The sequence below is a fragment of the Cebidichthys violaceus genome, unplaced genomic scaffold (genome assembly GCF_023349555.1).
Source record: "Cebidichthys violaceus isolate CVI_PGR_0920_01 unplaced genomic scaffold, fCebVio1.0.p SCAF_23, whole genome shotgun sequence".
NCBI classification, from domain to species: Eukaryota; Metazoa; Chordata; class Actinopteri; order Perciformes; family Stichaeidae; genus Cebidichthys; species Cebidichthys violaceus.
This window is the reverse complement of record NW_027176406.1, coordinates 9,716,718-9,741,590: the sequence shown is the minus strand read 5'-3', so window position 1 is coordinate 9,741,590 and position 24,873 is coordinate 9,716,718. Positions and strand designations below refer to the sequence as shown.

General features: G+C 41.6%; 2 protein-coding genes across 3 annotated transcripts in view; both read right to left on the bottom strand.

The window, feature by feature from the left end:
- Positions 1-16,583, bottom strand: part of septin9a (septin 9a) — a 76,986-nt gene extending 60,403 nt beyond the window's left edge. Inside the window, exons 1-2 of one of the 2 annotated variants that reach the window (XM_068718647.1) lie at positions 16,236-16,583; positions 5,916-5,978 (exon numbers count right to left, since the gene is read on the bottom strand). In XM_068718647.1, the coding sequence (XP_068574748.1) occupies positions 5,916-5,978; positions 16,236-16,257 (85 nt within the window). In that variant the 5' untranslated portion in view covers positions 16,258-16,583. Of the gene's footprint in view, positions 1-2,139; positions 2,617-5,915; positions 5,979-16,235 lie in introns of those variants that run through there. The other variant, XM_068718649.1, reaches the window with a different exon arrangement.
- A 5,291-nt stretch (positions 16,584-21,874) lies between these two features.
- Positions 21,875-24,488, bottom strand: LOC137878391 (uncharacterized). Its single transcript, XM_068718683.1, has 4 exons — positions 24,303-24,488; positions 23,845-24,183; positions 23,169-23,293; positions 21,875-22,446 (listed from the first exon to the last, which is right to left on the bottom strand). The coding sequence occupies exons 1-4, from the start codon at positions 24,367-24,369 to the stop codon at positions 22,363-22,365; spliced, it is 615 nt and encodes a 204-aa protein (XP_068574784.1). The 5' UTR covers positions 24,370-24,488; the 3' UTR covers positions 21,875-22,362.
- Positions 24,489-24,873: the final 385 nt, after the last annotated feature.

Below are 24,873 nucleotides of genomic sequence, written 5' to 3'. Positions count from 1 at the left end.
ATGTGGACACGTCATCCCCTTTAAGCTCCATTCTCAGTCTCTGTGAGGCGGATGGACAGTTTCCGTTGGGAGCGTCACCACTGTTGTTTCTTGTGGGAAGAAAGCACAGGAAACAAAGGCACCCTTGCACATCAGCATCAACACCAGAGGGGGAGGAAAATTAGCAAGAAGTGAACTGAATTGATTTGTTGCCATGATGCTACATGTCCATATAACATGGGAGTAGGGCTCTCTTTGTTCTGTTTTGAATACAATTTTATAACATGTGATGTGAGCCTGTAGAAGCCAATAGACCACAAGAAGATGATGATTTTATTTTACCACAATTATTATTGTTATTATTATTTATTGTAAATATGCAGACTCTGTATACTGTCATGAATATTGTGTGGACTGTGTAGCTAGTGTATAACTAGCCTAAAAAAAAGTGTTAGAAATTTGATTTAAACTGACAAAACATAAGAATCATGGGGTCATTTGCTCAAATACAGTACACAAACTCAAGTGCACACATCTCCGCATCCGAATGCTTTGCGATGTAATCAATAACCTACTGTTGTGCATACTCTGAATATCCAGCCCGTTCTATTTCTTAGGGCGTCAAAAACAAACGCTTTGTTGAGCCCCTTGGCGTCTGATATCAACGCACAAGGCACTCTTTAGCGTCTGTATGAGACGCACTGGGCTTTCAAGTAACTGCACTCTAAACCCATCGGTGTCATTAATCAACGTTCAGAGAAAATGCTCCGGGAGTGTGATGAAAAAGTATAAAGGCGGAGAAAAGCAAATTGTGCAGGTTCATGTAGGGTCGGCCCTAATGTTTTGGACCCGATCATAGCACTAATTTGTGTGCACACACCCGTAACATCATACTGACATACAAACACACTACAGACTAGAAAGTATAAATGCAGCTTTAGTCCAGTGAACATTCACTCGAAACAGAAACATACACAAAGTATGTCCTGCTGAGGCCGTTACAGCTCCCTGGAGGAAGCACCTGGAGACAAGGGGCCACAACGAGAGAGAGAAAGGAGGGAGGGTGATTCCTCCATCACACACTTGTCAATGATCTCACCTACATCCAGATTTCACACACCTTGTAGGTGCTACAAGCTATGCTAGGTCACAAACACACACATGCTGCTGCAGGCGCTGCTTCGCCATTTCCACTCAAGGTATTTTTTTTTCACGGCAATGACCTTTTTAACAACACACACGCTTGTAAAAATACCATTAAGAAGCAGACAGCATTGCCTCACTAATGACTTTAGCATAATGTACAACACACCGAAACACACACACACACACACAGACAAACTCTTATCAATTCAATATGCATTTTGTCTACAGGATCCAACAGGGAGAACAAGATCAGAGGGGCAGTTTGGAAAAAGTAAGGATATTTATTTCAGCTTACTAGTAAACTAAAGCAGGGCTTTCTCTCTCCTGTTGAAGGAGGGACTGACTGATGGCCGACTCGGGATCAGAGCCACAAGGGACAAGAGTAGTACTGTTCAAACAGAGCTCTTTCCTGTTTTCACACCAAAGAAGAATGAGAGAATACAGATGGAGAAAAAAGAGAGAGGGAGAAAAATGTCTAAGAAATAAGTGCGGTTTCTGTGTCACTTCACCACGAATCAGCCCTTTAGAACGTTATTTTTTTTCCCGGAATAAATGTCTTGTGATCGTTTAAATGAAAATATGCAAAGACAGGCAGACTGAGACGGCAATGGAAAAGAGGTGGCAACTGAACGACAACCTGTAAAGACAAAAACATTTAACTGGAAACAATGGGGAAGAGGGGGGTGGAGATAGTGGGCACAAACAGAGACAGAAAAGCCTGCAAACATAACAGGCACGGGACAGATAAAGACAGATACACCAAAGCAGGTCCGCCAAGCTGCTGCACAAATCCTGCAGAGCTCCAGCTCCAAAACCCCAAAGAAAACATGCAGTCAGCAAACAGGGCAGAATGAGAGAGTGGAAAATACCATGGAGGGGAAAATAGAGGCAGGCTCTTACAGAATAGACACCCGATCACAGTGAAAACGCTGATTGAAGAACCCTAAACTACACTTTGTTTTCCACTCAGAATAGAAGCATATGAGCTGAGAGTTTCCAGAGAGTTTATCTTACCTGAGAATTTGTCCCCCTCCATAACCAGATCACTCCCACCACAGCCACATGTAGTGTCTGCTCTTTGACTCCACACTCCTTCTCCCTCTCTCTCTCTCTCTCTCTCTCTCTCTCTCTCTCTCTCTCTCTCTCTCTCTTTCCCTCCCTCCCTCTCCCTCTCTCTTTCTTTTTTTGGACTTCCCTTACTCTCCTCTCTCCCTCCCTCTGTTCCTCTTCTTCTTACTCTCTCTTTCCTTTCGGGCTCTCTGTTCTCCCTCCCTCTCCCCAGTTTGATTCCTTCAGTGTGTCTTGCTAATGAATTCAGAATTACGACATCGCCATGTGCTTATCATATGTTGCATTCGCAGCTCCCTCTCTTTCTTGCTCTCTCTCTCTCTCTCTCTCTCTTACCCGCTCTTTCCTCTGATGAGACCAAAAGACTGAAGCAGCATTGTATCTTGAAAATAGAAACCATTAGCTCCACCATGTGACATGGACAGGCTCCTTACAGACTAAAATAACCCGCTGGACTGGCAAACTCTTCCGCCTGCTTGCTTATAATGTTCCTTGTGTGTGTGTGTGAGGCCTTGATTCATTTGATACCAACACCAAACTCGTCAAGCTGGAGTGAAAGACATTCCCCGTACTACGTCTAGACTTCCTCATGAATTGGGCACAGCTCTGGCTTTGTAAACGTGTGGAAGGATGATAGCCTGTTGAAATAATACTGACATGCAAAAACAATACAAGGTGGAAGCGAGGGGGGACTCTATCAAAACACACGTCCTTAAAATGTTTTCAAGACTTAATAGGAGAGACGGTGTGGGGTGAAAATGACAGCAAGAGTGAATATCTGAGACAGAGAAAGGGTGAAAGAGTGACTAGTTAATAAGATTGGAGAAACCCCAGCCCTCGCTCTGAGATGTTGCTAAGACCCGTGTCTGCGTTCAGGAAACTCAGATCACCTCTGACCTTTGGCACGTCCCTCACACTGCGCCGGGGGTCAGAGGCCACAGGGCGAGCGTCTGAGCTCTGATAGAGAGATCAAACACACTCAGACATGTCCGTCTGACGTCTTGTGCAACACACCACTCCACTGCCTTTGTGTATTGCATGTTGATCTGCGTGTGCAATGTGTTTGTGTATTCATGTTAGCATTTAGTGCGCGCGTGCATGCTTGTTTTTCTTTTATTTATCCGTCTCTCGTCATGTGTTCATTCATTCTTTCATTAAAGCCAGCTGCCTAGTTTTGGTGCACTGGGTGATGCCATAAGGAAAATGTGCACACTGGCGGTCCCAAATGGCCAAAACATGTAACTCTGAATGCCTGCAAGTTGCCAGAGGTACAGAGCACACAGTTCACGAACATGCCAGGAGGTGTGTGGAAGGATCAGCTCCCAAATAATCAAGGACTCATTAGGCGCTCAGTCCTGAAGATTTGGTTTCCAACTCAGACAGTCTGTGATGCTTCACCCCAAATAATACGGAGATGAAAGAAGGTGTTCTGGGTGGAGCACTCACTCCCTCCAGCTTCATAATTCATAATTTTGCTGCCAATTTGCCAAATAATGTGACGCTGTCAGGTCTCAATAAAGGCGGAAGGGAAGTTCTTGTTTCAGATCTAAGATAATAAGGTGAAAAGGTTTTTTTTAAGTATAGCTTGCTGGGTCCTTGTTAAATGTGACAATAGTAATCATTTAGTTGGAAGAAAAGTCAAAAAGAGGATGTTTCACCTTGTAAACATGCACCTCTGACTGCGATCAGCACTAGTTGTGTGTGACCAGTACAGCAGGATCTGCTGACTGCCAAATGGGAATTAACCACACACAGATCAACAATAGGGACAGTGTTAGATAGACCTTTGTGTGTGTGTGTGTGAGTGTGTGTGTGTGTGTGTGTCTGTGTGTGTGTGTGAGTGTGTGTGTGTGTGTGTGTGTGTGTGTGTGTGTGTGTGTGTGTGTGTGTGTGTGTGTGTGTGTGTGTCATGAGTTGAGGTTACAGTAAAGCATCCTCCCAAACACCCGCCCGCTGGCTCATAAATCTGCCCTGTTGGCAGATGTTTTGTATGGGGCATCTCCCTCCAAACACACACACACACACACACATACACACACCCGTGGCAACTGCATCAACGCCAGAGAGGTCTGCTGACAAGCAGGGCCTTATCCTCACCCTTAAGCACTTCCGACAACCTGTATGTGTGTGTATCTGCTTATGCATATTTGGGATTTTGTGAACACTAGTAAAACAATATATATATATATATATATATATATATATATATATATATATATATATATATATATATATATATATATATATATATATGCATGCCCTTCTCCAGGTATTCAAAATTCATCAAATTTATTTCACAGCTGTTTCTATTGTCTAGACTGTGTCGGAGGAAGTACTCATGGTATTTCACATCTAATTTATGACCCTCATGTTGCTGTCCTCATTTGCTCTCAAAACCTCTATTTGTTTTGTGCTAGCTCCTTTTTTATGTATTTAATGAACTCCAGACACTCATCTGCGTGGACACATACGTTTTCGCAGAACAATCACCGTGCACTGTCAGAATGTGTCTGCTGTCTCGTCGCCTGTCAGCGGTCTGTGGGATGAATACACTTTCCGGGGGCTGGTTTCACAAAAGCAATTTGCAAACACACACAGATCACTTATAGAGATATTGCATGTTTATGCATTTTGGTTAAAAGGTGTCAAAATGAACAGGAAAGGAAATTATATCATGCTGCAAGTTATAGCTTGCATGCTGCAAAAAACGACACACGGCTCCTCACATGGTGAGTGTGCGCCTTCACATACAGTCTACAATCTCTGTGTGCAAACTTAGTGAGTGTGTGTGTGTGTGTGTGTGTGTGTGTGTGTGTGTGTGTGTGTGTGTTGTGTGTGTGTTCAGTCCCCCTCCTCTCATCTCTCTCCCTCCTCTCTATGTGCTGATGCTGCAGAAGATACCTCAGTGGTGAGCCACAGCCACAGCTTCAGCCTGCATGCCAATACGGTGTATGAGCCACATGCACACACACGCATGTGGATGCACACAGAAGCGCACAAACTACACAATTGTACAGATTTTTTTTTGGTGAACATTTTGTAATTGCACATTGTTGCAGCCCAGAGAGAGAGATGCAAACACCTTTAAAACAAAAAATTGTAAAAGAAGTAGCAAAGAAATGTCTTGATATACCAGAGTGACAGAATAATTCATTGTTATTTAATTATTATTTAATTATTCAATTAAGTCATCTTATTAGGTCTCCTGTTCTCGTCGACAAAAACGCACAAATTCCAGTTTAGCAGAAATACATTTTTTCTTTTGATGGCTTTTGGGGAAAATTGTTTAAAATGTCTTCTGTAGATAACTGAGACATCAGCATGTGCACCAAAACACGAATGTCTTCTGTTTTTGTGGAACAGTGTGCCATCCTTCTGTCTCTAAAACTCTCTTTATCACTGCGTCTGTGATCTGTTGTTTACCTGCTATCAGCTGTTATCTGTGCAGGAAACAGTGCCTGCTCCGCCCTCGGTGTTACCACATCCCTGTGCTGAGGGTCAGTGACACAGACTCACGTAATACTTTACAGGAACAGTGAGGGATTCAATGGAAGCTGGTGAAGGAAGTGTATAACTCTGACAATGACCAAATCTGGATGGATGATACGTGAACTTGGATCCGTCAGTGGGCAGTCCTCCAGATATGCACTGAATGCACGTTTGCTCTACATACGCGTGTGCTGAATGGATGGATGGAAGTGACAGGGGTGCAGTCTACTTACTTGGACTGGTGATGCCAGATCCCTCTCTCTCTGTTCTCCTTGTCCGAGCGCTGGCGGATCTCCCTTTATACGAGGAAAAGGACAGAAGGACACGTTAGTGACATCTCCAGGACAGTAATCAACAGATGTGCCGTTACACATTTATCAACACATGACCAACACATGATCTGATACCTCATTTCTGAAAAATACTTTTAGAAATATTAAAACTTAGAGAGGACGTGTGAGGAGAGGAGGTTTGGTTTTTGAAATGAGCTTTTTAGCTAACACTCTGGGCTTAATAATGCAACAAAACACACATAAGCACCAAGTGAAAAACCGTTACCTCACATTCTCCTCGAGGCCAAATAATCTCCAGTTGTCATGTGGAAAAAAACAGCTATTTGAAAGATTGCTATTATTACTGCTTGACCACCAGGAAACTGCTATTTGGTTACTGAAGGAAAGCCAGACATGTTTTCTCAATTGAATTCGTGGTTTGTTTGTATTTTTGGAACTGTGAGGATGATGTGGAAATAGCTGGGACAAAATGCATGAAATAGAATATTAATACAAGTGCATGGCACACAGTGTAACAACTCTTCAACTATAAAACTGAACTGTTTTGTTTGCACATCAGCAAAGTCAACATGCCGATGAAGAGCCGTTAATTATCAGCACGGGGCTTTGACTGGTGGTTTTCATCATGTAAAACAGTAAGCGGTACACCTCATTAATGATCAGAGACACTATTTAACAAATGTGGTAAAGGGGAAAGTCAGAAGAAAATACACAGATACAAAGCATTAATATATACAACATTTGAGTTGACGTAACTAGTGCAAGTGCTAATCACAGTAAGGGCCAATAAAAGTTAGAATAATCAGGGAAAATGTTGCCACGGTTATCTTCTAGTATTGATTTTGTCTTTTAAAAGGAGTGACAATTACAGGAAGCAACTGAGGATAAGAAGCAGACAGATATGTCACTATGATGACCTCAGGTACCTGATACTGTTTTAGGTCAAACACAAGGGTTCTGGTGATTGTCCAGTACGGTCACAGTCTTTTCGGAAACCGGATGGTCTGTGTCCTCATTCAGTTCAGAGCACCAACAGCCAGGTCCTAAGTGACGGCGGCTGGTTTAGCATTTAGAGGAATGCCTCTTCCTCTCGACTGACGGTCTGGTCCCTGACACTGGTGGAATGCTCCGGGTAATCTCGCATTGATCGGCGTTAGGGTGTGTGTTCAGTTCTGCTGAATCACCAGCCATTGTACAAGGGAGGATGAGCCAAACAGGGACGCTACTGTTGTTGTATCTTCAGATGGGTGATTCAGCACCACTAGATCGGTTGGTCTTTCCACCACTTTGCTCCAGGCTGGAATATCTCTGTTATTATTGGACGGATTGCCACAAAGATACAGATCTTCACGATCCACACACAAAAGAAAACCTCGAGAATTTAGTGATCCCTTTACTTCTCCCCTAGCGCCACCACGAGGTTCACATGTGTGGTTTACTGTTCCTGGAACAGGTGATGGCTGCATCATGCTGCATCAGTCTTAGATCACCCACACACTCACGCTTTTCTCCCCACTTCCCCCGTCATCCGTTCCTCTCTGCATCAACCCAGCCAGTACTGTTCAAATGAGGTACGCTCATTGGTGACTCAGTTGTCCCATCCTGTTTTTAAGTTCTTAGAAATACTTCCTACCGCAAATCAGTGGACGACATAACTTGTATAAACATGGTGGTTTTCCGCCTGTGTTGTCACTGGTTTCAACACAGAGACAGCTGGTCCGAGGGAAAGGGAGTGAATGTGCCACTGTGTAACTGGTAGACGTGAGTAAAGCTTCGGTTATGTGTGTGTGTGTGTGTGTGTGTGTGTGTGTGTGTGTGTGTGTGTGTGTGTGTGTGTGTGTGTGTGTGTGTGTGTGTGTAGTTGTGTGTGTGAAAGAGAGAGAGAGTTCACTTTTTGTGAAAGGACAGTAAATTAAATAAACTACTGTAAGAGATGATCTGCTTCCCTTTTTTGTGTAGAAACCTTTCAGAAGTATTTTGGGATATTTTTCACAGATACTGAAAAAAACAGTGGCACCAAAAATAACTTCTGCTTCTCCTAAATATCTCAAATGAGGCTTTCTGGTGAGCTTGAGTGCTTTTCAGGGTAGCCGAGGTATTTGGAACCCTTCTCTCTCTAAAGTGTCTGCTTCAGACACAAACAGATCAATATTCTACTATTTCTGCCACTACCCGCCCCACAAGCCAGACCATTTATACAGCAGGTGAGACCAAACTAATCAAGGCCATATTTTACTACGCTGTATCTTGAGTGTGAGAAATATGAGGCTGCCAGTATCTTTCTTGAGAAAAGCTTCTCAGATCACATCAGAAAGCCTCTCTCTCCCGACTACACCTTTCTGACTTCAGGATCGGGGCGGACTGTGTCTGACAACTTCTGGAACTGTACGAAAAAGACAATCTGACAATCACACCCACTGGAACAACTATACTAACGCAGAGGTCAAACAATGTGTCATGCAAGCTAGGTCTGTTTCAGAAGAACTCACACTAATATCTCATGGTAATGGCCTATAATCCACTTACAATGCATTTAAAATCCAATTGTTACCTACATTTTTCAAATGTATAAAAATAGATTTGGTAACAACCCCTTTTTACTTTGATACCTGTAACAATTCTATTTGTTCTATTTCGTTCTAATTATTATAATAAAGTCTGTGTTAAACTAACGGTGTTTAAGTCCATGTCCTGCAGTGGAAAATGGTGAGAATGTCCGAGCTTCTGCGAAAGGAGTTAAGATCATTTTTGTGCAGGAAATAACTCATAATAATACAGTTCTATCTGACTACCTCTGACAACAAGACTTTTAGAGAGTAAAGTTACTTTTTGTTGTTTGAGTTGCTTCCAAAGTAGGTTGTGCAGCATCATAAAATGTCTTTAGGTAACTCCTACTCCAAATTTCAGCATTAATATAAACTGTTTTACAGTAAGTATTAATCTAAAATTGACAAAAATGTCAGTAACAGAGCTGCTTCTGGCTTCACTGTTGATTCAGAGAGGAAGCACAATTTGTTTTAGACTTTTTAAATCACTAGCAGGGCATTCAGTCTGTCAAAAGGCACAATAGTCAAAGAGTCAACCCCTTTAACCTGCTTTATGAGCAAATCATTAATCTGCCATGAGTCATGTGATACCACCATCGGACTGGTGTATGGAAACATGACAGAACAAATGAGAGCCAGCCAAGTCTTTTAAGCCTTGCAGCCAATAACCATGCCTGTGCTTATTTACTCTTCTGGAAATACAGCTTGAGAGAGGCGAGGTGAACACACACACACACACACACACACACACACACACACACACACACACACACGCCCTCACTACGCAAAGTGCTTCGAACAAACCGGGATTTACCATTGCAACAAAGTAATGTGCCACAGAAGCCGCAACAAAGTAACAAAGTTGTGATGATAAGATGATATTTGTCATTGAAGTGATATAATCCAACACTCCAGGTAGCTGTGTGGTTTAAAGTGAGGGCAAAGTACTGACAGACAAAAAGCAAACAAATATGCAGCAGCCAATCACAGTGAGCTTAAACACAAACTAAAGGAGTGACACCTGAAAAGTTAAACTGTATGTTGGCAAAAAGATGTATGTGTGTGTGTGTGTGTGTGTGTGTGTGTGTGTGTGTGTGTACTCACCTGCTCAGTCTTGTCTGGGGCCACAAAAACACACACACACACACACACACACACACACACGGTACACATCACAGCTTGAAAAGGTTTCATAAAAATATCCCGACACTAAGATCCATGTCTTTTTTCCCCTCAAGAGGATTTGTAATCTTGTGAGGTCATATTTTCCTTAAGGCAGTGCTATGTACAACAGAGGTCATTACAGTCACATGACACATGAAATGAATGAATCTAGTGTTTATACTTATGGGAATTTTTTTTTACTTTGAGCAGTGCTGAGAGTCATATTGTGCACCAAAGTGAATGCATTGCTGCCTGTGTATTTGCTATATAGGCCTCAACTGATTGATGTCAAGTGCTCTGCTCGATAGCCCTGTTTGTGTGTCTGTGTGAGTAACATGACCGGTCAAGTGCATGTGCCTGGATAAACATGTCAACTGATTAGTTATTGGTCTCAGGTGACTAGAGCAGGTAAACAGAGGGCACAGGGTGCAGCACTTAACGTACTTGAGACACAAGAGCTATCACACACACACACAAACACACACAAATGAAGGCCTGCAAACAGACACACAAGGTGGAGTGATTTACAAAACACGCTATATTGCACGCTCTGTCTCCTTCACACACACAACTACCTGAGATTTTTGTGTTTGCACAAGGAGGCCACGCCGTGTCTTATTTGAGTAGGAGGTGAAAGATCTCCTTTCTTTCTTTCCTCGCTTTTCGCATGTCCTCTTTTACTTCAACCTCTCCCTTTAGGGCTCGGCGGTGTTTTGGTTGAAACATTAATCAACACTGTTGAAGTGTATCAACAACGTCAGGATGGGAGAGGTGTTTTCTTTTATACTTCTTTAATAAGTAGAGACCATCTTGTGATGGGATCACACCAGCCGCGGTGCCAAATTGGGACAAAGGCACCATGCCTGTATAGGGCGAAAAAAAGGCCTGTCTGTAATGTATTGATATTATTATCATATTTCATATCTTGTAAAACATCTTGTCAATAATATTTTACGTAGTCATATCTTATGCACAGTAAATACACTAAAACTAAACTAAGTGCCCTAATAAAAAACATGAGGTTTTGTTTCACTAAATAAAGACAATGAAATAATGAATCAATTCTGATCCTATGTCCGTGTGTTAATTTATCTCTTGTATCTTCTTTTCATTCTCCTTCCTGTAAAATGTTGACATAGTTTTGATTCGGTTCTCCTCAGGTCTTTATCTCTCTACTCCATATTTGCAAAGCCACTTTTGAGCAATCAAATCAAATTATTAATCTCTCGTGAATATACCTCACCCTCATTTGTTGTTGTTTGAAAGCCAAAGATGCTTTAACTATGGACGATTCTCATACATCACAAATATGTGTGTGTATTTGTATCACTATCTGGACGTGATCATCACTCATTCCTAATTCCCTTCCTCCTCTCTTTCGTCTCTCTGCTCACCCATCTGTTCCATTGTGTTTTTATGGCCCTCATTACACATGTTAAGGGTACGCTGCAAACACACCGTTTCACAACTCTGCCTGTGAAAGAGCTGGGAGCGGATAGATGGGTGGGGAGAAACAGAGTGAGTGGGAAAAAAAAGAAGAAAGAAAGCAAGACAGACATTATTCAAGATTGTTTTTACAGCCCAGATAAGGCCTTTTTACCTGGATGCATTCTTAATGAGTAAGGACCACACCGCACACACACTTAAACGGCGAGAGACTCAAACATCACAGAAACAGTCGAGAAAAAACACATTGGCCGTGACCCTGAACTGCACTCCTCCCAAATGAATAGCCGTTGTTCTGGCGCCTAAGGAATAAACTGGCAACACCTTTTCCTACCTCCGTCATTTCAACACGAAAGCTATTCCTCACTCACCACGCTCATTGAAAACCAACACCGCTTTGACAAACACACAGTCACCTTTCTGCGCTCTTCACAATGCAAACAGCAGCCCAAATCACATCATATAAAAGTGCTTTTATGCCAGGGTTAGACAGGATACTGCGGCAGTCTATAAAACAATACTGATGTGGCAGATAAGGATCGGCCTTCCTTCTCCAGAGGCTGTTAAAACCCACAGAGTCAGTCCATAGAGCTTTATGGGTTAAAACTCCCCCGGGAAACATGTATTTACTGTATGTCATAGGTGAACAACTGGGTGAGTGGGCGGTTGTGTGTATGTGCATGTTGAGAAATGTCAGAAAGATAGGAAGAAAGAGATCTCAGCAAGCGGTGACGACTAAACAAACATCATTCCACCTTAACACTGAAGCAAAAAACATACGATACACATGCCTGTGTTTCTTTGTTTGTGCATTAAAGAACCAGGCTGTTACAAAAAAAAACAGGAAAAAAAGTCGTCATTATCGCCTGCACTGTGTCTAATCAATTTTGCAATCCTGTTTCTGAACTCTCATGTGTAATAAAGTTGATCAAACTGAAACTGGAGCACTCCACCATCAGTTCAGTTCAGCCAATACAAATAATGTTTGTTTAACTCCCAGGTAGTTGTTATGCTATTAAGAGTGATTATCTTGGACACAACTTTGCTATAAGTAATATAAAGAGTTTGTATGCTGGCAACAATGGGGCTCGCACGCAGCTAACACGCATTACCTTGCAAATTGTCCGCTCCAGTAAGCTCTCACAGATATGAATCACCAACACTTAAAGCGTTTGCAATAAAATTTCCATTCGTGTCATGACAGGACGAGGTTGGTCCTGCCAAACAGTGGAGTCACTATCTCTTACTGGGCTCTGCGGCCTACAGCGGTGAAGCAATTTCCACATTTATTCTTTAAGTCTATAAATTAATTAGGTGACGGAGCACTGAACTCAAATTTAAGGACACTTATACGTTAGAGGTATTTTAATTAATACATCTATATGAAATATTAAAATAAGTGTACACGTGCCTGTCCATGCACTTAATCATTCTAATAGCCATGTCGAGATGTTCCACCACACATCAGAACCTCTCTGAGCCTGCCATTATCTTTTTACAGGCTCTCTCCTGGCCTCGGGCCTGCAGTACAGGCAGTCTGTTGTATCAGTTGACACCCCCAGCAGCAGCAGCAGCAGCAGCAGCAGCCAGCATCACAGAGATGCATTCTTGGCTGCAGATAATAAACACAGAGCGGAGTGGACACTTCAGAGCAGGCTCCACACGGCTGAGAGGGGAGGACCATACACAGCAGAGACAAGACATGGACTGAAGCCCTACTGTAATCAGGGGAACTCCACATTCCAGAGTGTACCAATGACAATGTACATATACAGTGTAGTGTAGTACAAAGTGGACCTAATGATTAACTTACATTACTTTAACCTCTGTGCCCAACCACATGCGTTTTTATATCTATCTTTAAAGTAATACCTGTTGACAGTTCACTAAGCCACGCCCCCTGAGTTGCTACACTTGCTAATCTCTATATTCTCGTCATAAAGTTCACAATAAAAAACGAGCCGATTCAACGCTCTATATTTTCATTTTTTTAAAAGGTCCTTGATTTCAGTCAAAGGGGACTTTGATTGAGTTTGTGAGCAGATGTGTACAACCTCAGCTAGCTGGCTACGGTTAGCTCCAGGTTAGCTCTAGGTTTTAATAAATATGCCCTTGATGGAAAAATTATATGATATTGTGCTGAAAGACTGAAGTTAAATCTACATATTCCAGGTTATATCTACATATAAATCTACATATTCCAGGCAAAGTGTCAGGATAAACTGACGATCCATGTAGGAGACTCTGGAATAAATAAATAGAGCAGCATTAAACTGCAGTTTCGAACAACTTAGTCCTACTATGTATTCATAACGTAAAGTAAAAGAAGCACGTTATTTCAGGATATCATCACTCTGTTTAGCTGCTTTCCTACACACTTCGACAAGCAACACAGATGTAAGATTTATGTGTTACTGTTCACATTTTCAAACAGCATGTTTCACTTTTTTCATGTTACAAGAGAAAGGGCTTTCAGGGTGGCGACTAACCAAAATGTTTGTAACGGTATAACTAACATTTGAAGCCAACATTTGAGTAGATAAACAGACTCCATACACCTCTTGCTCTTGTATTTTTGATTTTGGAAACGATAAAAAAAAAGATATACAGAGCATGACTCTTAATACAGCCCTATGCACACCACTTCAACATGTGGAGAAATCCAAAGAATCGATTGATCTGCTGCCCGTGCGTGGTCACGGTTGCAAAGATGATTGGGGTTTAACATTGGGGTCAGATGGTAAAAACTTCAAAATCAGTTGAGAAAGGGAACATTTAAGAAAACAAAACCGGTAAATGTTATAGGAGTAACAGTTTGGTTTTACTGATACGATGACGAAATCAAACCAATTCAACATTTTGGGCTTTTAACTGTCATTCATTCGCTGCCAGTCTGACGCTACACTTCCAACCAGTCAACTGATGCGTTCTGCACCCTCGGACGTTTCTTTTCTGGCTATTATTTCCAAAGTTTTGTCTCAAACTCAAACCTGTAACTCCCATGACACCACTCTTATAGATCATAGCAACCAGAGTACTCTACTGTACGTGTGCACGTCCACGAGCTCCAGTACCTTATTAGCCCATTATTCACAGGCTGCTAGGAAGCCAAATTGAGGGTTAGACCATCCTCGGCATGCTCTGCTAGATGACAGGGCAAATATGTCTCAACACAGTTTATAGCTCGACTTTAAAGTTACAATCTAACAATAGCTTTAGGCTCTGAATCAAAGCCTCGCTGACTCTCCAGTATAAACAGGCTAAAAGCCGTAATGCAGTGCGGAGTGAGGCATTTGTCACACAGGTACAAGTAGTGGAATTAGGTTTGTATGTGTGTGTGTGTGTTTTGAGTAGGACATAAAAGCACATACCAGGAGGAGTGTACTTGGAAAATAATGATTGTGTGTATGTGTGTGTTGTAGTGGGCTGTTTTCATACAGGTTACTCATTGATCCAGATGACTAGAGGGAGTGGTGGTACAAGGCGGGGATCGGCTCCAGAAGCAGCTGTGAGGGGTGCATGAGTGAACACAGACACACACACGTTTATACAACACCCCCCCCCCCCCAACAAAGACATACCCACACATTTCTATACATAATTTCTAAAACTGAAACTTCACATGTGCCAGATACACAATCACTGTGTGTGTCAGGGCATTTGCGTACAAAACATACACACAGGCCGACCTTCCTCCCTCAAAGTCGCCCCTCCACATCTCTGATGCTTGTCTAAACACCCCTACACAGAGAGGAGGGCTTTTCACAACACACACACACACACACACACACACACAAACACACTTTGTTATTAGACAATTCCCCGAGTTGAGCTCTGACAAAGAATGTGACAGCTCCACACACGTCGTCGCACGACAGAGGAAGAACACACACACATGAGTAAGAGGAGGAGGAGGAGGAGAGGCGGCATGACCCAACATGCGTTTGGCTCCGATGGAAAACTGTCGGACGCTCCATCGCACAAAGACTCTGGGAAGAGGAGCCGGGAAAGCCGGGAAAGCCGGCATTCCGCGGGATAGGGTTGTGTACACTGGCCTGAGCCGGAGCTTAGAGGGCGAGAAGGAGAGAGAAAGGAGGGAGGGAGGAAGGCAAGGAAGGCCCAGAAGATGATGGAAGTGATAGTAAGCAGTGCTGGAGAGAAAGGGGGGAGAGAGAGGAAGAGTTGGAGGAGAAGAGAGACAAAGGAAGGAGGAAAGGAGATAGAGGGATGTCACAAGTATCAGTCAGGACTGATACAGTAGTGATGGACTGTTTGCAGCAGATGGAGTTTGCAGCAGATGGAGTCCATCCTTCAAGCCTCGAGGCAGCAAACATGTCTCTGCTGAAGGGTCCTTGAGCAAACCGACTTTACCTGCAGAATCACAACTTAGTCTTCAAGACATCTGCATTAAGCTGCGAACTTTCTAGTACCCGGTTATGATTACCTCAGCATCTTTTAAAAACACAATTTCGCAATAACCACAATCAGATCCAGCCGGTCTCAAAATAAATAGGCTTATGTTGATGCAGATGCATAAATCAAGTCATTCTTCAGGGTATTAGCAGGGAGGAGTGAATGAACGGCACCATCAACCTGTCCATCAAACAGATTAACAACCTAACTGTCTCATGATATAGTGAACAGTATTGGCATTGTAATCCTAAACTTTCTTTCTTTCTTCCGCCAACTGCAAATGAATCCTGCACAAGTCTATATTATAAACACCAAAGTGGTTTAACTTATTTATGTTCTTCAGGGCAAAAGAAAAAGAAACTCACATTTTGCCTGAGGGCTTGAGGAAAGAGCTCTGCACCTTTCTGTCATGATGTCATGTGCTTAAAGCTACAAGAGGAGATCACCTGGCCTTAGGAGATGAAATGTTCTACAGCCACAGATTCATGTGAGAGCCTCGTTTTGGCAAAGGGAAAATAAAAAAAAAATAGATTGAAAAGTTCCCATCTGCGAAGGAGCAGTTATGAAAACCATATTGCTGTTAAACATTTACCTGAAATTACGTCAATCCTTTCTCCCCCTCGGGCACCCTCATGCACGCGCACACCAATAGAACCAATTAGCCCGATAATATCAAGAGCAACACGCTTACCTGAATATGTATATTTCTTCATGATTGTAGATGTTTCCTCTTTCAGTCGTTAAGTGGTATTGTAATTTGAAAATCGTAACGGTTGATGCGTCGATCCGGTTTTTCAGTGTGTCAGGACGTTTGCATCCGTAACTTTTCCAGATTTTTTTTGGTGCCCTCCTCTCTCTCTCTCTCTCTCTCTCTCTCTCTCTCTCTCTCTCTCTCTCTCTCTCTCTCTCTCTCTCTCTCTCTCTCTCTCCACTGTCACTCCTGACGGTCAGCTTTCACCTGGGCGCAGGTAAAATCACTTCTTATTGAGCTTTCTGAACTTATTCCCGCGTCTTAACTTCCACCGCGAACCACTTAAGGAGACAGTCTGTTGGGAATGGATACAATCTCACCTGCGCTCCTCCTGACGCACGCCCAGTCCAGGAGCGGGAGTGGTTTAATTATACTGTGGGAGCTTTTAGCATCAAAACTTCGGAGGTGGAATAAAGACAGTTGTAAATCATATTGGCTGTGGGATTTTGAATAAAGAGAAATGTAGCAGCTCTGGTCTATTACGCTATTTAAAGATGATATAACTTGATAATCTGCCTTTAAACATATACATAAGATCTTTTTTATGGGTCTGCATATAATTTATCAGCGACCACAACTTGTGTCTTGTGTGCAGGCCGGCTTGTGTGAGTTTTGTATGAAGGCGTGCGGGGACAATTTGTTTCTAGTATAAACTTTGTGGCCTGCTTCTCTTTCATAAAACATGGATTCACATCCTGCAACAAAGCGCTGCAGTTCCGAGCTGTAGAGACCTCTTGTGGCTGCTGCCTGGTGTCGTCCTCTTCCTCTCAGCACTCTGAACCCAACAGCTTTGATACAGCAGATATATTATATTTCATATCCAGCTCTGATTCCCGATGTATTCATTCAGGAAACGTTTTGAGGTGTCATATTGACTAAACATTGTCAATATGTCAATACAGTGACGAAGTATTTTTCCTGATTAAAATAACTGAGTCCTCATTGGAACCGAGTTATCAAACAGCAAAAAACATTTGTTACACCAGATGTACCTTTCAAAATTAGTCTTTTCAGATTTTTTTCAGATTTTCATTAGTCTGTTTGACCCAGAACAACATCTAGAGGCTAAATCAGACATCAAAGTATGAGCATGCATTGTCAAATGCACCCAGCAAGACTTTTATTGTCAGTGTTTGTTTTGCAGAGTATAGACTTAATATATTTAGAACCAGAAAGCAAGAAACTTGTAATAAACTGCTGCAACACACAGGAGACAGCTATGGACAATCCTACATGCTAAAATGTAGCATTGAAGTAGCACAAGTGCAGTATCAGCCACTGACCTGTTTTATGTATATCAGTTATACAGAAATATTCACATAAAGTTTGCTAACATTCGCCACCATTAGCCTCTGGTCACACCAGACCAAATGATCAGTGAAATTAACATTTTTGTAAGAGAAAGAACAAGTTTCGTCTTTAGAAAGTCTCACTTTAAAATATTTGTGTTTTTTTTCAAGGGAAGCGGCACAAAATGTCAAGTGAGTCATCTCAGCTCTCAGAAACCAGAGTGTGCCTGTAGTGCATGGACCAAAAACAGAGCAAACATTCGTTTCTTACTCTGAAAGGCTGACACAGCTCTATCATGTTAACAGTTGGAGGCTTTAGGGCTCACTGAAATCACACACACACACACACACACACACACACACACACACACACACACACACACACACACACACACACACACACACACACACACTAATATCACCACCATTCAAATGTTAATTCAAAGAAGACCATTCTTACGTGGCGATAAAGGGAGAATTGGGGGGGGGGGGGGGTTAGGGTCCTAACTGTCCCATGAAGCTTTAACAGTTATTACAAATGAATAATCAAATGGAGCTGCTGGGGAGGAATGAATATTGATAGCCAAATAAAAGTTTCTGGGCCCAATAAAGAACAGTGCTTTCACAATTTTAGCCAAAACCATGATACAAAATCTAAACCCATAAGACAACTTAAGCATCTAAAACTGGCAGCCCAACATAAACTAAGCAAAACTGAGCTGAGGCCACTTGTGGTGAAGCAGACTAGCAGAGCCTAGAGGTGGTACCGCTTACTTACCTCAGGTGAAGAACAGCAATCCTCAGCTAAAATGTTGCAACCTGCCTTTACGTCCCAGTGCTTCTACTTGCATGCATAAGGTGAAAATATTTCACCACAGGTGCTTCCCAACAATATGACACTCTGCTTCACTGAAAGAAAGGAACTAATGCAAAGAGGATAATAAAAAGTTTGACAATAAAGGCAAAAGAATAACAAGGGAAACAATGAGCAAAACAGCAGCAGGGGAACCTAAAAGGGGAAACGTACCAACAGGGTTCCCCATGCTGCATACTAAAATGATAATTTTTTTATGTTGTGACCGCACTCACCACCTTAAATCACACACGGGATCCAGCCAAAAGGTTGGACAACAATGAAGTCCCAACACACAATATGCTCTGCAAAAACATGTCAGATCAAGGCGACAACAGAAGGCAGTAAACCAAGTATGCAGAGTAAAAAAGGCAAAAGACTTGTGCATGTTAAGCGATCACTTTAACTACATACCTGTAATACCAACAACCACCAGCCATGACAGAGGACAGGGGCCTAAAGAGTGAGCACAGGCCAGCAGGTGCCTCATGTAATCTGGCCCTAATTAGGGAGTTGATTGAGGTGATTGGGGGAGGAGTTAGCCCTGGGGCTGTGTTCACTAACATTACACATGAGACTATGTTGACTTGCAGGAGGGGAGCATTTTCAACCACACTTGATCAGTTTCCTTTGAGTTCTGCAATGCTTCAAATGTGGGATGCCCTGGATCACAACATCAGCATGACTCTCTGCTTACCAGCATAATCAAACGTCAGAAGAGCACACTGCTCACCAACCATCATGAGAGAAAAACTGCATCATATTGTTGATCAAAAAAGCAAATCAGTGTGCATTCCATCATGTTGTATATGTAAATAAATACATTGGTGGCTTGGTGTTTATGAAGCCATACTCATGGCCTCTTACTTTAAAATCTGTTGAACGGTTCCGTAGACGTTGTATGGAGGCTGTAACCACGACACACTAACAGCAAGTCAGGCATTTAAGTAAGAGAAAAATACTAAAACTCCAGTGCAGTTTTAGGGGAAAGGAGCGCTGTCTTTGGTTGTTTTTAAATCTCCTTTTCTTTTGCATTATGTTTTGATGCTTTTAATGGTTTTATGTGAAGCACTTTGAATTACCTTGCTGTTGAAATGTGCTATACAAATAAACTTGCCTTGCCTTTGGCCTACGACTGTCGCTGATGAACATAAAAATTTCTCCAAGAAATAATTTGCATCGCAACAAAATGTATATTTAAGCCAAATTTATTCTAAGACAAACAATTTCTCTGAAAGATAACTATGTGGATATAATTATGTTGATATAACCTTATCAAAAATGATACATGCTGCACATACAGATTAAGCGTAAAAATAAAGATTAGCTATGTTACATTTTGAATTAAAAGGCTGACTTTGTATTTTTGACGGGGCCTTTGACTTAGGCCATAACATGTAAAGACATAACCACATCCTGGTACTGTGGTGAACCAGGTGATAGGACCTCTCATGCAACAGGCTTCAACCAAAAAATCTATAGTTGCAAAAGAGATACACATACCAGGAGCTCTCAAACTTCTAAACATCATAGGAAATAACTAATCAGCTTTTGTCACCCCACACCTACGCACACTTGTAAAAGCACCTGTTGTGAATGTCACAGTTTCAACTCTTAACTCTGTCACAAAAAACAGCCTCTGACATATTTTGCAACAGCTAAAAAAAACATGAGAAGTTAGCCACGTTTTTAGAACCCCAAAAAACCAACAACAAAAATAACATAACCTTGATCAACAGCACCTGTGTGTGTGTGTGTGTGTGTGTGTGTGTGTGTGTGTGTGTGTGTGTGTGTGTGTGTGTGTGTGTGCGTGTGTGTTATCAGACATGATAGTGAGGCCTCTCAGAGGTCACGTTAAAACAAATTGTCTGTACATGTTGCTTCAAAGTCAAAAATCATATCATCTGTTTTTTTAAACACGCGTCACAGCACCCATTAGCTGCGGGAATCTGTGACAGATCATTATCTCTGACTGTGTTAGACAGTATTTTTGTGCCTCAGGTTCTTCTGTACCTTATCATTTGGTGTTTCCTGTTACAAGTTATGACAGTTATGGAAACTGCTGCAGCTGCACAATCAGTAGTTTTCTGCTATTGTGCAAAACTAAGTGTAAATGAATACAATGAAAGGATAAAGTAAAACATTTGCTGTGTTAAAAAAATATATATCTGTGACCTTGTGGGTGAGATACGTTGGGTTTCTTGCCGTAAATGTGCAGATGTTCTTCTTGTAACAGGGGTCTCGGTTTCCATTTAAGTGCTATACCACTCACCTCAAAGCCCAGTTTCCATTTCTAGATGGGCTTTTTACAAGTTGTCCCCTTTCACACACACACACATACTCACACACACACACTTACTTACACTCACACACACACACACACACAACTACAGCTACTGCATACTCGCAACGCTGCACCTTGACACTTACAGCAGGCGTAAAAATACATTTCACACTTGAAGGCCTGGGCTCATCTTTGTGACCACACGGACGCACCGCACAAGTAAACATTCTCCTGTCTTGCACGCTGCCACTAGATGAGATTTCTTTTCCTCCGTGACATTTTATTGTTGACTCACACAGTGTCTCTTGGACCTGAGTTTGAATGCATCTTGTCTTGAGTTACATAGTTTGAACTGTTTGATTTACAGTGTTTTGCACCTCGGCTCGACTTGGCGCCGCAAATAAGTTATTGTACTGTTTTTCATAGAGGTTATTTCTTCTTGTGTGGTTCTTGTTGTAAAAAATATGTTTAATGTAAAAAAGCAATTCACTGAGTTCTCCCGTGTTCTGATAAAAAAAATTGTTTGTCAGTCAAGAGTTGCCTTTGAAAAAAATCAAATGGACCTATTTGATGTGGGATGTGGTGGCTGAAGCTGTGTGAAAATTAGAACCTCATGACTAAAAACAAAATTTGTTGTTGTGATGCTATCTCTTTTACAGTAAACCAGAGGAAGTGTTTACAATCAGACCCATGGATGACTCATGTCATCACCTGTTCACTTTTTTACTAATCTACATAATTCCAGTGTTGCTCATCAATCACCGAAGTCTGACGTTACAGCTCAGAGAAAAAGTGTAAGGGGCTGACTGGGAGTTGAAAGTTGGAGTTTCCCTGAATTAATAAATCTAGCATTACTACAAAAAAAAAGAGTGAAAGTTTTTATGCTCGCGCCCAAACCATGTTTGGTCACTTTGTGACTAATATCTGTGAAAAGCACTGTATAAATACATTTTACTTATTTACTGGTTTTGACATTTCTCTCTAACTTTTCGCACTTAGTTTAATTGTCATTGCAGGGAATACTGACCAATACGTGGTTAACCTTGTATTTCGTTTTTGAACTTTAAAACAAACACAATATATCTCATGGCATCATGGTGGCGGTGTCACAAAACCACCTGGTTTAGTATATTATTTCAGACAAGGCTACTAGTCCCACTAGTTTATTGTTTTATTTATGTAGACAATAATTACAGCTATTATGATCACAATACATAGTATCATCTTATATGACGTTCAAGTCAACCCTGTCTTCTTTTTTTTTTTTTTACAATAAATCATCTCTTTGTAGAAAGCTATAAAAAAATGTATAAAATTAAAGAAGACATATTTACATAAAAAATACATGTCAGAGTACAATCCAGTTCTGATTTCTTGCCACTGAAAGACAAAATAAATTGTGACATTTGTGCTTCTCTCTACATTCAGACAGAGTTATGTAAAGCACTTTCATACAAACTGTTCATTGGCAGTGCAGGTGTTAGCAGTTCATGGACGCGTCTTTCACCCAGTCACACGCGAGGCCTGAAGAGATGTCGCAGAACATGCTGAGTTGCAACATTGCTTCCCATGCATCACTTGTGCCCCGGTGGTGCAGAGAGGTTGTGGAGTTTCAGGTCGCTCGCCTGCAGCCTGACATCTTTAGCGTCTGATTGTTCCACGCATGTCCTCATAAACTTCGTTGTTGGCGACGCGCTGCGGTTTCTTTGTGGTCCTCTTCTTGGTCTGGTAACAGCAGATATTGATGTCAACATGTTAGATGCAGGGCGATTACACAATAAGTGCAGAGGATTATTATCCTGTGTATTTTTTGCAACTTTTTCTTTACTGGAGCTGTTTTCTGTGCATCATAGTTTATCTTTGCATCATAACTTTTGTTGTATAAAAAGTGACATTTTTAAGTGACACAACATTGTATAACACACTTTATCAGTAGTGGTTCACTTTAACTTGTGTATATCAGTACTTGAGATCGAGGACTCAAGGTTTTATTTCAAGGCTGGTCAAAACCACAACTATACTATGTGTGTATATAAATATATAGAGGATGTACACACACATATGTACAAACAGAATAATTCAGATTGAACATTTTGCTCTGGCATAAGTTGCTGTCAGGCGGTTACTATTATATTGTCTGAAAGTGACACTCACAATAAACCTCAGTTTCAAACTAAAATAATAAATTCAACACATAATTGTACTATGAGTGTTTTTCAGATGAGTACTTTTGAGAATAACAGGAAGCATGGAAACAGCCCCCGAGATTCCACCAGGGTTTTGTGAGTCATAGCCAAACACATTCAAATGAAGAAACACACACACACATACACACACACACAGAGAGAGAGAGAGAGAGAGAGAGAGAGAGCGAGAGAGCGAGAGAGAGAGAGAGAGAGAGAGAGAGAGAGAGAGAGAGAGAGAGAGAGATTAAAACACATTGGTACCTTGAGGATGATCCATATGAGGAAGCATATGATGATGCCCAACAGGGTAGCCGCACAGATCCCAACCGACATCAGGATCAGGTTGTTGTTGTTGTTGTTTGATTGGTCACACTGGTGCGTCGAATCTGTTATCAACAGAAAGTGTGTTTAGCTCACGCTGTAGATGCTTCCCTCGTTTTTACCCCTATAATGTTATATTGTCTATGGCATTTGAATTTTTGGGATATGTCTTTCTATTTTGGGTGAATTATCCTGATACAATATTGTTTTGGTAAAATTACAAAAACGCCACTCAAGATTATATACAAAGTATAAAGTTTCTCTACCAGTCTCTACTGAATGGGAGACTATTTTATTTCTGTTGTCTTTTATCATTATTTATACTACATTAGGTAGTCATGACAGTGGAGTCAAAAACAGTTTAATTTGCAATGAAGTGAACAGAAAGCATATCAAATAAGTCAATGTAAGTTTAGTATGTATCAGACACTTTGTGAAATCCCTGACTTTACTTCTTGGACTGGATATAATCATCTGTTAATGTTTCCCTCTCACCTCTGAATTGGTTACATCAGCAGCTTACTGTTTCAATGCATTGTTGCACTATGGTGTAATGCACATGTTGCCCTTCTATATATTCTATATGTCGTGAGTGTGCATAAATTGAGAGACTCACCTGTCACCACCAAGAGCAGAGACCCATTGCCTTTCACTTCTATTTTATTAAAGGACTTCTCGTCAAACTTCATGTACATGCACCAGTATGGTCCCGTGTCGCTAGCGGTCAAGTTCTTGATGAGAATGTCCAAGTTGGGGAATACTCCGTTCAGCTGAACTCTGTTGCTGAATTCTGTGGCAGTGGTAGTTTTCTCTGATTTGCCATCTTTGTACAAGACATGGTCCAACTTCTCACTGAGCCCCTTCTTCAGGCTCAGGGAATCTTGGCTTTTATCAGGAGATCTGCACTGGATGGTGATGGCTTCTCCAAAATCTCTCCACACCACTCCACTGCTCCCTACATAGAGAGACACAACAACAAAAAGAACGGCACAATTAGTCTGCTTCATCTCACGGTACATTTGAGAAAGCTTTAGACATGTGTTCAATTCTTGTCTTCCATGTAATGAGTCTTACCTGAGCCACTCAGGGCTGTGCATGAGAGACAAAGGATGGTTATGAGCTTTAAATAGACAGCCGACATGCTGAGAGTGACTGTCACACAGCGGTTCACTTGAGTTGTAACTCTTCAGGAGGAAATTTGTACGTCTGGCTACTAACACATGACCTACATCAAGGTGTGTGATGTGGGCGAGAAGGTGACAACGTAATCAGACAGCATAGATACTCTTTAGCAAAAAATACATCTCTGACGTAGCACCGCTCGTACCGGAAGTGTAGATCAACTTTTGACTGTTTCAAACCATCTATAAAGCATGAGGCTAGATATCATCACTGCGTGGTATGGTATGAGAGTCTGCACCAGTGCATCTGCATTGCTAGCAGAGGAAGATCAAACATGTCTGATGACTATCACAGTGCTTGAAATTGAATTGGATAAGATCCAGTTATATTGTAAAAAGAAGAGCTTTTATTTATTGTTAAGCTGTAACAATAGTTAAACTCCTTAAACAGGCTGTGTGTTGATAAACTTAACTGTAAAATATACTTTATGTTTTAAAGATGAGTATATATTCTGAGTAGATCC

Excerpts from the sequence above, each read along its gene's own strand:
- LOC137878391 (XM_068718683.1), bottom strand. The coding sequence starts at position 24,369 with ATGTCGGCTGTCTATTTAAAGCTCATAACCATCCTTTGTCTCTCATGC. Across the intron at positions 23,294-23,844 it reads TCTGCTCTTGGTGGTGACAG|ATTCGACGCACCAGTGTGAC; the intron begins GTGAGTCTCTCA and ends TGTTGATAACAG. Across the intron at positions 22,447-23,168 it reads TCATATGGATCATCCTCAAG|ACCAAGAAGAGGACCACAAA; the intron begins GTACCAATGTGT and ends TGCTGTTACCAG.